General features: G+C 38.0%; 1 protein-coding gene across 12 annotated transcripts in view; it reads right to left on the reverse strand.

Annotated features, from left to right (window-relative positions):
* Nucleotides 1-14,443, reverse strand: part of MARCHF1 (membrane associated ring-CH-type finger 1) — a 462,831-nt gene that overhangs the window by 241,289 nt on the left and 207,099 nt on the right. For 8 of the 12 annotated variants that reach the window (XM_065596510.1, XM_065596507.1, XM_065596511.1 and 5 more), the window contains one exon: nucleotides 11,741-11,950. Coding sequence is in view for 4 of the 12 variants with exons in the window: in XM_065596507.1 (XP_065452579.1) it covers nucleotides 11,741-11,839 (99 nt within the window). In the remaining 8 variants the exon portion in view is untranslated. Of the gene's footprint in view, nucleotides 1-2,083; nucleotides 2,237-11,740; nucleotides 12,522-12,607; nucleotides 12,676-14,443 lie in introns of those variants that run through there. The other 4 variants (XM_005299282.5, XM_005299277.5, XM_065596512.1 and 1 more) reach the window with 3 other exon arrangements.

A 14,443-nucleotide genomic window follows, 5' to 3' on the forward strand; every position in this document is an offset into this window, starting at 1 on the left:
ATTACAGTGGGAAAAGAGATTATTTTAAAAAGGAAAAATATCAGAGAATACTGTGAAAAACTATCAATTTTCCACTTTGTTAATGTAAAAATGAAAATTTCTGCCAGTTTGTGAGAATTCACTAATTTGGTCCAGGGTGATATGTCACCATTTCCTCTAGAGCACATTGTATTCATAGCAAAAGGGACAAAATTCTGTTCTGGCATGAAGTCAGGTCTTCATGCAGTAGTCTCAGGCAAAACATTACTATTATCACTGAAAAATGGCAGTTTCTTTCTCTCGCTCGCTTTCCTTTTCCTCCCCACCTCATCCCCCACTGCCTCTCTAGCTCCTTACACTGTCTTCCATGGGAAACAAAGAAACTATAATATATTTGAGATGAAAGCACAAAATATTTAGCTTTTCATAAAAATTGCAAAAATACTTGAAATGTTAAATCGCAAGTATGAAATGTGCCAACAGATATTTTTCAAATACCATTTTTCAAATTTTACAAATAGGAATAGACTAGGGATAGGGGAAGCAGAGGCTGACTGATAAACCTTGATTGCTGTCCAACATGCTGAAATTATTCATACAGTAGTAAATGTTTGTGTGTAGAATTTGGCAGGCTTACAATAAATGGAGCCTCATAAAAGAGCAGGAAAAAACCCACAACTACCTCTAAAGTGATAGGAAACTGCATGTCATATTGGTTGCTTCCACTGAGAAAAAGGTGAATATACCACACTTCTGTGCTTAAACCATTGCATCTGAAAAAGATAATGCATTAGATAGAGACAAATTTTTCAGTGCCAGGCTCAGTGGATTATTCCCACACATCCCATTATTACTAATAGATGTTGCAGTTGTAAGATGCAGTCTACAAAAATGAAAGATTACTCCAGAGATTTCTTCTGCTCTAAGAAGAAGTATCCCAGATGAAGTCCATTCAAGGAGGAATTGTAAATTAATTGTAAGAAACACTAAACTGGAAGAGTCTGTTCCCTTAGGCAAAAGGTTTAGAGCCTGATTCAACACTGCCTTGCACCTTGTGTCATCAACAACATCTGGGCAAGATGGTGTTAAATCCAATCAAATCAAATGATGAGTTTTACACACACTTGTATTGGTGTAAATGACAACACAGGATGCAAGACAGAAAAGAATCAGACCTGATTTCTACAGTGGAGAGGGTAAAACCCAAGACAACAAAACAAGTGTGTGACTTTTCTTTCCATTTACATACAGTAAGGTGAGTAATAAAATACAATCAATTAATAGTTTACCTTTCAAATTTTTTCGTTACATATATTTTTCTGTAATTCTTAAAATGTTTCTTTTTAGGACTGTTGATTAATCGCAGTTAACTCACGCAATTCACTCAAAAAAATTAATTGTGATTAAAAAAATGCCTCGCAATTAATCACAGTTTTAATCACACTGTTAAACAGTAGAATACCAATTGAAATTTATTAAATATTTTTGGATGTTTTTCTACATTTTACTATTACAACACAGAATACAAAGTGTACAGTGCTCAATTTATTATTTTTGATTACAAATATTTGCACTATAAAAATGATAAACAAAAAATAGTTTTTTTCAATTCACCTCTGCAAGTACTGTAGTGCAATCTCTATCGTGAAAGTGAAACTTACAAATGTATTTGAAAAATGTAGAAAACACCCAAAAATATTTAAATAAATGGTATTCTCTGATTAACAGTGCAATTAATCACGATTAAATTTTTTTAAAGCACTTGACAGCCCTACTTCTTTTATTACATTATAATTATCAATGTTTTTAGTGCTGACAGTGTGCTTATTGCTATATAGTACACAAAATTAAGTCAGCTCTTGCCTGAAATATATTACTGTCTAGGAGATAGACACACAAGAAGAAGGAGGGACACTCTGGAAGATGCAGAAGTGAGGATCATGTAGCATGTTTTATGGGGTTGTGGGCATTTAATAAATATTTATAAATGTACACCTTTGGAGACTCTCAGAAGTGGATATTTAATTAACTGTATGGTTGAAATTAGCCACTTGGTCAGTGCTGAAACTGTTGCCTTTAACCATAACTGGATTTTTGGACTTACTAAACTTGCAGTCGAAGGAGACAGTTGCTTCTTGGCGAGAGCTCCAGATTGAAGACGAATCTCAAAGTGAATCTTCGAATGTAGGGTCCGATGCTGACTAAATGCTGTACTGAGTAGTCAATACAATAAAGAGAAGGCTGTGCCTCGCTTGTTCTAGAAAAAAAACAACACACAAGCACAGGGAATGGGGATAGCGGAAAAGGGAGGAAGGATTGACCAGAGTAGAAGCCCCCAGAAATAACCTTACCTGGAAGCCCTTAAAGCCAGTCTAGTCCTTAATTTGAAAAACCTCTTTAACCGCTTTCTCTGGGATATTCTTGTGTTCTAGCTGTACTTTTCCACCCTCACAAAATATGAGGTGTACTAGATTTGAGACTGCACTTCAAGAATCCCCTATATACTGTAGTTGGTACATCATTCAACACTGAAGAGATTTTAAAAAGCATATACGTAGTTGCTATATATAATTTCCCACTTCTAGTGGGGAAGTTTCAATGTATGCAATTAAATAATAGAAAAGCCTTAAAAGTAATAATCTCGCTGAAGTCATGAAAAACACCTCACCATTTCTGTAGCAAAGGTGCAAAGCACAAACCTCCCAGTTTGTTCCCAAAGCTGGAGTTATTGTTTCCATAACAAAGCTGTTTATAATGGGAAAGAATTGTGGGTAGCCTGGAGAGTACATCACCAGTCTTCCAATTTCCAGAACGGAACCCAATCAAAACAGCTCCACAGAAGAGCCAGATTTATGCACTAGAACAGTGTTTGGGGCAGACCTCAACTATACCTTTGCCTAGACTTTCAGGCCATAATCAGGCACCTCTCTGAAATGCAAGTTAATGAAAGACCATGGTCCAATATAAACAAACACATATTTATTAGCTAATGAGAGGGAAAAGCTTCCACCATTTATCAGCAAAGCAAATATTTGTTGTGCATATTTGGACAAGCAAACTTTTCCTTTTATTGTTCTTCTTACCAGTGGCCAATTTATACTGTTATTCCAGCAAAGCACCAAAACTAATCTTAAACTAAGCAGGAAAATACCAATTATTCTTAAAACTATGTAAAAACTCAGGCAAATGTTAAAGTGAAATCTACATGAAAGTAAATCCAAAGTAAGGCGTTCTTCATACATTTTTAGAATTAGACTGAACAAACCCATTTCAAGTGAATGCTACTGGGAGTTTCAGAGCTATCAGGAATTATAACTACAGACTTTCTCCATAAGACTTGCAGGCAAACTTTAGAAGTAGCAAGAAATATGCCTCATCAGATTTTAAGCACGGATTATGAATGTAGAGAAAGAAGGCGGCTAGTGAGATATGGGATCTAAAGCTGCAAATTGTTTATCAGCGAGAAACGCAATTTTCTCTTATTTGGCACACCCCCAATGCATGGTAACTCAAATTGGTGAAATGTGCTGCTATCACCTCCTTTTCATAAGGAGCCTGACTGTCATACTCAGTAGCCACCGGCATTTATGTAGTCTTATCAGGCAAAGCAGCCAGTGAGGAATTGTTATAGATCTACAGGAAGCTAATAAAAGCACAGCAAGCAATCTCCTATTTCCTTCCTGCTAACTGAAGAACCGTTTGCCATTCAAAGGAATATCAAGCATCAACAAGGAGTCAAAAATGGTTAGAACAGAAGAACTAAGTTTTCTTTTTTCAGTTTCATGAAATTTGCTGACATCCAGGCCCACCATAACTGACCAACACAATACTAATACCAAGATTGCAGGACAAGACTCAGAAGGGTTAAATAAGGATTTACCTTTACAGAGCACCTTAAATCTAGAAGAATTCTAAGTACTTCACAAACTAATTTACACACTATACTTACTTTAATTACAAGAAGTGACTGTAACTTAGCTACATAAAAATTTGGTCAGGAAATGGAGAATAGCTTATAATTGCAGTTACAGATGGAATTCAATGTAACAATATAATTATTGAAATTGGAACGTTTCCAAGAAAATTGGGCTAACTCCCGAACTCTTGTGAGACGTGCCATAGGACAACAATAGATGTCAGAGATTTGGTTTTATGTCTTACCCAAAAGATGGCACCTCCCGCAATACAGTATGCTCTATACCAGCCTGGAGCATTTGCTCATCACAGACTAAAAAGAAATCACGTTGCCTAGAGTTGCCAATGCCATTTTCTGCAACCCTAGTTAGTATGTTTGAGTATTTTTGCTCTATCCTGTCAGATAAAAATAATTATCTTCGAGTGTGTGTGATTTTGTAACCCTCGACGATCTGGTCTACAAAGATAATAAAACCCCCCAATACTTCTGGTAACTAATTTGTATGAGTTAGCAGGCAATAAATGTAGGAAGGCAACAAGGCTGCCAGCATTACACAGATGCCAACACTGGGAAGAGAATTTAAGAACTTCAACTACAACAAGTATCTGCCATCTAAGTTGAAGAATAATTTCATTAATTGTCAGTAGTATTAGGGCTTTTGAATCCTTGCCCACATGCTAGAAGGTGACAATCATCAACAATTTAGCAGGCCTGATTCCATCCAGCAGAGAGGAGGACCATTGTACTCTTCTATTACCTCATTTTTATTAGTACCCGATTAATTGCATCCACAATTTTCAATAATCTAATTTAGGCATATCAGCAGCTGCTCCGATTTTTCCCCTTAAGTAATCATTAAATAGCTGTTACACTTAATTACATAAGTAAAACCATGTACCTCTTCATCTTAACAATTACATGTACATATAATTTATTCTAATTTTGCAACTGAGACAATATATATATATATTTGTGATTTTTACCTTTAGTTCCAAGTACCAAATAGTTCGGTATGTAGTTCCCAATTAACAGTGAGAATACTGTACAGATGCACATGACCACATCATTTTCTTTAGTATGCAGCTGCATATATGCTACTTACCAAATATTATCATTGTATTTTTTAAAAGAAATCTTCATTTTTATTTGAGTAATTGTAGTTTATGTAAACTGAATCCAATTGATGTCCAGCAAGAACATTCAGCTACTAGCATCCTCTTCACAAAGCATGTCAATAACTTCTAAGCTATTTGTGTGCTTTAAGGTAAATGTTAGCAGTTACTCCAGGTTGGCATTTGCAATCACCATTAGATGTCAGCTTGATTTCTCACTTGAACAGAAGAGATCTGTTTAGAAAAATAGTATATGCTCTTTACACTAAACTGATGCAATTAGAATGCAATTTTCTTTTAAAATACAGATCATAGAATATCAGGGTTGGAAGGGACCTCAGGAGGTCATCTAGTCCCACCCCCTGCTCAAAGCAGGACCAATCCCCAACTAAATCATCCCAGCCAGGGCTTTGTCAAGCCTGACCTTAAAAACCTCTAAGGAAGGAGATTCCACCACCTCCCTAGGTAACCCATTCCAGTGTTTCACCACCCTCCTAGTGAAAAAGTTTTTCCTAATATCCAACCTAAACCTCCCCCACTGCAACTTGAGACCATTACTCCTTGTTCTGTCACCTGGTACCACTGAGAACAGTTTAGATCCATCCTTTTTGGAATCCCCTTTCAGGTAGTTGAAAGCAGCTATCAAATCCCCCCTCATTCTTCTCTTCTGAAGACGAAATAATCCCAGTTCCCTCAGCCTCTCCTCATAAGTCATGTGCTCCAGCCCCTAATCATTTTTGTTGCCCTCCGCTGGACTCTTTCCAATTTTTCCACATCCTTCTTATAGTGTGGGGCCCAAAACTGGGCACAGTATTCCAGATGAGGCCTCACCAATGCCTAATAGAGGGGAATGATCATGTCCCTCGATCTGCTGGCAATGCCCCTACTTGTACAGCCCAAAATACCGTTAGTCTTCTTGGCATCAAGGGCACACTGTTGACTAATATCCAGCTTCTCATCCACTATAACCGGAGATCCTTTTCTGCAGAACTGCTGCCTACCCACTCAGTCCCTAGTCTGTAGCAGTGCATGGGATTCTTCCATCCTAAGTGCAGAACTCTGCACTTGTCCTTGTTGAAACTCATCAGATATAGACTTAATAAAAAACATAACATGTTCAAATTCAAATATCATACTGTCTCAGGCTCCCTGTTGGCCAAATTCTGCCTCTGATAATGTCCCAAGGCTAAAAAGCTGCAGTTCTGTCACCATTCTTATGTATATGAGATTATATGGTATGGGAGAGGGGAGAGATGCATTGATGGGACACAAATAGAGATTCAGCATCCTTTCTGCACCACAGAATAATGTGCTGGTATATTCCATAATAAACCATGGAAGAGAGATGGCACTTATACAGATTGATGCACATGTTCCTACAGTCCATGGGTTGTAATCACACATGCAAAGCAGCTATACTGGTGTTCCATACCCTGTTGTCAAATTGGTGGGGAGGAAGGGAAGTTTCTTCTTCCCCCACCACCAACCTCTGTACAGGAATTCTGTGCAAAGCTTTGTCCAGGGGACTAGTTTTTGTCCTGTAGCTCTGCCTGGGTAGCATAGTCGACAGGAATATTAATTTGTAGTAGTCTTAAGTATAAAGTTAACATTTACCAGTAAGCTACCAATGGTATTTCTCCTTTGCAAAGAAAGGAAAATAACCATGGAAACTCTAATGATGTGGTATTGTCACAGGCCCAAGAACTCCTTTCCTCAGGAGGTCCCAAGGGAAGGCAAATCAGCATTGTATCAGAGAGTCTTGTGGCACCTTTAAGACTAACAGATGTATTGGAGCATGAGCTTTCGTGGGTGAATGCCCACTTCATCAGATGCATGCGACGAAGTGGGCATTGACCCACGAAAGCTTATGCTCCAATACATCTGTTAGTCTTAAAGGTGCCCCAGGACTCTCTGTTGCTTTTTACAGATCCAGACTAACACGGCTACCCTTCTGATACTTGACAGTTTTGTATGTTGCTAACGCAGTTGTAAGTATCCCATGCCAGGGAAAGAATTTAGTTTGGTTGTGGTTACCATTTTCTCTAGTTACATCATGCTACTTATCATTATCCTCTATAATCACAATTCATACATTCACCCAATAAACAAAAAGGGCGAGAGTTTGTTTCCCACAGTGGCAGCAGTAGCTTATTCTTCTCCGTAAGCTCTAGATTGGTGTTATATATTGTGTCAGATAAGCTTCATTTAGTTGCTTTGGCTAAATTACTCTAACACATACAAATTACATTTTCAAGCTAATTTTTCCTGCCTGGGGGCAAACCATGCCTATACAAAGTCAGGCATAGATGGAGACTCCTTTAGGTACCCATAAGCATAGGCTCTTGGTTATTCAAAAGAATTTATCATAAGGGAATGTAAGCATCTCTTGCTCATCTACTCTGGATTTTTGGAGACCCATCCATAGCACTTCTTTAGCCTGTCATCACAGGAAAGGAAATCCAACAGCTCTCAGGCACAGCTGCACAAAATACTGTCATTATGAGGTCTATTCTGCCAATCTCAACTCATTGATGCCTAGATTTTCAAAAGTTTTGACAAGTTTATGGTGCTCAACTTCAGACAGTGGGGCCCTGATTTTTAGGACTGTTGAGTCACAGCTTCAATTGATTTGAACAATTCAGTTTGGACAAACACACACTGTGGCTAAAACATAAGTGAACTCCTTTGAAAATTTAGGCTTTCGTGTTTTCCCATTCGCATGTGGGATGCTGCACATACAAGTTAGGCATACCTAGGAGTTTTTGTTTACTTGGAGTTTGGTTTTTTTTTTGTTTTTTTTGTTTAGAAATAAGTGCACAGAAATTTCACATTATGTATATAAACCAGAATTCTAATATAATTATAGGTCTCTCAGAGCCTAAAATATGTAGTAGCAAATTCATGTCTTGCAATTTCCCTGAAGTCAATGGAATTACATCCAGAAAGAATTTGGCTTATTCTCACACACAGGCATAAGGCAAAATATTTATTTGCACTGTAGCTTTTCAGAAAAATGTACATTGAGAAAAATCAATGTAACAATGGAATATTAAAAAATAACCAAAAATCCACTCACAAGTTTTAGAATGGCTGCCTACAACCACCAATTCATTCCTCATTATTTGCAAGTACCCTTTTTAGACAGCATTGGTGGAGGAATAGATTGAGAAGAAGGACATGTAAAACTCGCTCAACTAAACTTTTTGGGCCAGAGCCTGTCCTGCATTTCTGAATGCAAAACTGCCCTAAAGCTAGTGGAAGATTCTCCTTGCCTTGAGGAAATGTAGTGGACAGCTATTGTAGTAGCTCCAGTAACACCCACCTCTCCATGCCACAAGCGCATGGAATTGGCCATGGAAAAGACGGTGTGACTTTGGCACCCCCATTCCCTGAAAATCCCTGGCTGTCAGAATAGTCCCTTGGGGAGCCTTCAGGCTACTATAAATTGCTTCTTGGAACAATACCAGTGCCCCGTGGCCTCAAACCACTTTTGTCCTCCACTTTTCCCCTGAACTGCGCAGTGTGCACAAAGAACGGACCTGGCTCTTTATTATTACATTTTATGTAGAACCCTACTGTTAACCATGACTTCAACAAAACACAGTGAGACAAGCTGACCAGAAAATGTGTTATGTGGCTAAAAAAAAGTTGAGCATCTTTGAATAGCACCCACACTTTTACTCCCACAAAGAAATTACACATCACGCTCTCAAGAGGCAGGCCACTTTGTAAACATATCCTCATATGTGTATACTGTGTTGGTGCTCCCAATACTGCTAGAATATTCATGTGGTTGAGGGCTCTAAGTAACCCTGCACTTACTGATATTATTGATAATGTCTCAGTATCAGCCAACCACCTGTCTTAAAAGTGAAAAATCCTTTACTGAAATAAAACATTCGGGGGAAGTGCTCCCAGGAGAGATTAGAAACATGCAGCAGTGCCAGCAGTGGTGGGTCTTGGAACTTTGCATAGTTCTGAGGTCCTTCTTTTGGCTCAACCAGTATACACCTGCCTTCACACTACTACACACTGTGAGGTTAGTAACACTTGTTCTCTCACTGCAGCCAGCCACGTGAATAGACAGGAACGGAAAGGTTACTCCATAATCTCTAATCAGCAATTGGGGAACCCAAGGGAATTCCCTACCAACCACTTGTTAGAGGACACACACCTTTTATGCCCACATAGTAGCCAGGGATTATGGAGCATCTTTCGCACCCTACTCAGGGAATAAGAAGGCACATTTCCCTGTTCTACTAAACTAGCTTTCGGGTTCTACTACCCAAGAAGATCTTTCTAATGGCTAGAGGACAGTGGCTTTCAAAGACACTTTCCCTTCAAATAAAAAACACAACCTGCTGGTGGAAAAGGAGGGGAAGCAGCTACTCAGAGGCCCCTAAAGACCCAGGGGAAGGATAGAGGGTATTAATATACCTCATGAGCCTAGCAGAAGGGGAAGGCTGCTGCTGGAGACAAAAATAAGATGTGGAATGGGATGGGATGGAGGAAGATTTCTAGGTGAGAGTGGGAGAGAACAGAGGATAGAGAGAGAGAACAGCTAGGAGGACAAAGGACTGTTTCTGTGAACCCAAACATTAGCCCACTTCGGCACAATGCTGGTGAACCTCAGGTACCCACAAACACAGAAGAATCCAAACCAAGCATACATTTAAGATATGCTTAGGGTTTTAGCTGAACAGTTTCAATTGCCCTGTTCAAGGGCCTTCAGCTCTGGAAAAACATCCCTACCACTTGATCTACAGGAGAATCTCCATTAGTTGTTAGTAGTATTAGGCCTTTTATCCTGCGTAAATTGCAGCTACGGACAGAGGGAGGACCATATAGTTGAGCAGATCAGACATGCTGTCCAGCAGAGGGCAGTTCTGAATATGCATTTTAACCAATTCTCTGCAACAGAGACAATTTTTTTTTAAAGTAAAAACTAATTAAACTTTCATGAACCTAAGAAATTCTGCAAACTAGTTTGCTCTTCCCAGCTACACATCTGTATGAAAAACCTGCAAACGTTTGTACTCAGAGGTATCTGATTCTTTCCAAAATGATTTGATTCAGCCCTTCACAGGACAAAAATCACCCACAGTGGAGCACAAGACAATTCTACTGATTCTAATGAACTCTGTGTGGATGTTAAACAAATGTGTTACTCTGTCAAAAATAATTTAAATCAAAAATTAGAGAAAGCCATTTTATTCTAGGTATCATTTTACATTTTAAATTTCCATATTTGCAATCTTAATTTGAACACTTTCCACTTCACTCTTTATCACTATTCTGGAAAAAAAATAAAGTTTGTTCCAAGTGCACAAAACTCTAGGCATTATCAAGTTTGATAAACACTGATTAGCACAGTGCATTTGGAAAAAGATACTTTTTTTCACTTCTAGGAAAGGACATTGTCAAGGATATTCTTCGCTGAAATTTAAAAATCAGAAAACAATGACTGCTACATTTGTCTTAAGCCAATTACCGGACCAAAAGTTTCTCAGTCTAAAATCAGTCAACAAATCAACCAGTATTTTCCACCATCACACAACAATCCTAGAAACATCAGCATCTGTTAGTCTCTAAAATTATTTCTTGAAAACAAGTCATACAAATGATTAAAAAGGGGGGTTGTAAACACCACTTCCCTTTGGAAATTCAGTGAACTTTATTACTTTTCTCCCAGTTCATCATTAAAATATTCTCATGTGTTTTCTCCACAGCCACACTTGTTTTCCAGATAGAAAGATTAACATCCAGAACAGAAAAAAAAATGTTTGTTAATGATTAATTGGGAATATATACCAAGCAAAAATTGTTTAAAGGGGCGGGGCAGCTTTAGCTGCTACAGTATTTATTTCTGATATCATCTCAGCCTTGCTTTGTTTTGTATGGTGTCACCTACTACTGATAGGTATTTTAAACTAGAATCTCTGCTGCCTACCCACAAAACACTTTTCAAAACTTAGAAACAATTGTGTAGATTTTTACATTTTATGTGCATATTTTTCATTATATTTTGATCCAAGACGTTCTCTTAAATAGGCGAAACCTGATTATTAATACTGGTGGAATAATATTTGTTGCTTTTTAATAATCTTTTTCATGAAAGGCAGGGGACAATGGATGAAAAACAAAACAAACTGATGCATTTTAAATGAAAATGTAGACTAATTTGTAGGCTATAGAACTTGTGCCTATATTTAATACAAGGAGTACATGCATATTAGTGAAACAGACTTTAGCATTAGCACAATGAATATGTTTTCCCTTAAAGAGGAATCTTTCTAAGCTATTCTTTTTCCCCAAAAAAACTAGGAACAAAAAACTATAATGTTCAAACTGCTTTGACATCTGAAAATCTGCAAGTATACGGAATCATATCCATTGTCTTTCAATGCTAGTGGGCTATAAAGCTCATAAAAGAATTAAACATTGAAATATTTAAATGAAACGTAACAAAAAGCATGCCACTGACACTGCAATTCGCAACCTCCTCTTTCAGCAATAACCCTAAATATTTATAATCCCCCCCATAATTCAGAGATGCATTTTAGTATATTATTATTAGTTTTATGGGAATTCAGTTCCAGTCTGCTAAAGCATGCTGTGATCCTGTCAGCGCTGGTCCAGAGCTACAGCACAGTACATCCTGTTGAGCAGACAGAAATGCTAGCTACTGTGGATTGGCTTTTCCTATTGTATCAAATCAAAACCTTCCTCTTACCTCGACTTCCTTGCTCTTCTCTTTGTTTCTGCCCATTGAACTTCTCCCATTGCTGGCCGTCTCCCGCGCTGGGACTACAGAAATCTGTTGGAGGGGCATTTTGACAGTGCTGCAGGTTGCCAATACCTGATTGGATGCCTTATATCTTCACTCCCCCAGAGTAGCCCACCTGTATAATTGTTCATATCCTGGCTTTGCCAAGCTCAGTTTCTAAATAAAAAGGGGAAAATATTATTTGAGACACTGTAGCACAAGCCAGAGTCTTCCATCAAAAAAGTAAAGCGAACCACATTTGGGAAAGAAAAAAAATCTGCACAACGTAATGATCCAGAGAGTTTTGCATTCTCAGACAGACGAGTTACTGCAAGTAATAACTACTCTGCCTTGTCACTGGAGCACCCCTTTCTCCCCCCAGAGCATTGTGGGAGACAATTCAATTTCTATGCTACCTAATAACTGTCATGGAAACCAAGGAAACCTAGGTCTCACAGGCCCTTATTAGCAACTGCTTCCCTTTAATGCCACAGACTCCCACATTTGCAGCGGCTGCCACTTCTGCTTTTGTTTCCTGGCTGATTCCACAGGAGTCCACTAAGCACCCAGAGACACTGCATCTAGCTGACTAGGTAAATAAGCATAAGTCGAAAGGCTTAGTGTCCTATTTTGGAGCCAAATCTCCCCCTTGAAAAGCACGGATATCTTGCTGTGTCCTTCATGCGTCCACAATAATCTGCTTAGGTCAAAGGATGTGCCTTGAAGTGAAGAGCAGCAGTGAGCGAATGAGGTGTAAAAAGGAAGACAAGACCGGGAGCAATTGCAAATGTGCCTTTCAGTGGTTGGTGGTAAGAAGTTAACCCTTTCCCATACCTTCCTTTCTCTGAGACAGCACCAGAAGCAAGCTCAGCAGGATAAGTCACAGGCACAGAGCAGAGCACACATGGCAGTTTTACACTTACACATGCATTCTGAAAGCTAATTTGCATGAATTTATTACACCCAATAGCTGCTGCTCCTCTCAGGTTCCAGAAATAAAACCAAGGAAACAATTTCTTCTCCCCACTTTAAACTACAAAACAATAGAAGCAGTCCTCAAGTGTCATATTACACAAAAGGGTATGGAAAGCAAAGCTGTTTTAGAAATGTCTCCCGCTTAAGAGTCCTTTGTTTGATATATCTATTTCTAAAAACATTTTTTTAAACTTCTTAAGATATAAGAAACAACTAGCCTAGAACAGAGCAAATCATATTCTAAGCAGTGCTTCGATAACATAGTTATGGGTGCAATAGAGAAAAATATAGACAGATCAAGCACCAAAGTCTTTTATGGGCAACTTACACATTAAGTAATATGTGAACAGGCTGTACCATGTGTGTTTAAATATATCCTGAAACAGGTAGCTGAGTTTTTACTTATATCAATAAGGCGGCTTATGTATATATATTGGATCACATTATTTATAATTTTGTGAAGAGATTCTCTTAACACCTTTTTCTTTACTGTGTCAACTACTCTCTCTCACTTTAATGGATTAAAATAGCCTACTAGAAAGTACCCAAAAATAAAAGTTAAGGTCTGGTTCACCATTGCATTACTCCAATTGTGCACCAGTGATTTCAATGGAGTTACACTTGCATTAAACTGGAATAACGTGAAGGTGAATGGATCTTTTAGCAGTCCTATTGGAAAGCATGTATATGTGTTACACCCTTTCTGTGGAAGCTGCACAAAATATAACGATATTCAGGGGAGACATATTTACACTAAAAACAAATGAAATTATTCGCACTTCCATATTTCTTTTAAACTTTTGATTCCTTTATTGGATTTTCCACCTATTTACATCCAATTCACAAATTTTACATTTTAAAATTAGTTTGAAAAACTTAGACCTTGAAACACCTACAACATCAAAGGGGGATCTTTTCTGAACTTGGAATATAAACTAGAAAAATACTGGGATTTAAGCAAAGCACAACTAGAAACAGTTTATGAAAACAGTTCTATATATGGATCAAGTACTTTAATGGCATTTCAAGACAAGTAATGCTGTATACCATATTGTTGAGCTTAGTTTGTTCATATTAAGTAATATTGTTGTCTAAGGTTAACAAATCCTTATTAACTTGTCAAAAGTTTTAAGTCTCTAGACACACTATCTTCCTGCTCTTAAAATCTATAGGATTAGGAAGCCCTGAATCTAGGTCTGCTTTGTCATGATAGTCATCCACCTCTTTCTTAATGCAACAGCAAAACTTTATTATTTGTGTTAGAGACCTGAAAGTGAATTTTCCAGAAAAGAGCAGAGTCCACATCTGCTTCAAGTAAAAAAAAAAAAAAAAAAATGCTAACTTCGCTTTTGATGCAATACCACTCTAATTCTTCATTTTAAAGAATCTGTATTTAGATTCAAATCAGAGATTTCTAGGTTAACCAGTAATCCATTTAAGCCCATCCAGATCTCTCAGTTAACCAGAAAAAGAGCTTACAGGATATGACAAGCAGTTCTTGGTAAGCTTGATTTCTTCCCCCCACCTCACCGCAACCTATTTAGTTTATGAAGCCCCAGTTTATTCTAAAACAGAAAGTCAGATCTAAATCGAGGCAGATGCCTTTTATAGGCAGAGGTTAGTTGCTGTACTTCAACTAAACTACACCCCATCCTCCTCTTTTTCCTGAAATGTCAATGACAGATTTTAGGATGG

The sequence above is a fragment of the Chrysemys picta genome, chromosome 5, assembly GCF_011386835.1.
Source record: "Chrysemys picta bellii isolate R12L10 chromosome 5, ASM1138683v2, whole genome shotgun sequence".
NCBI lineage: Eukaryota > Metazoa > Chordata > Testudines > Emydidae > Chrysemys > Chrysemys picta.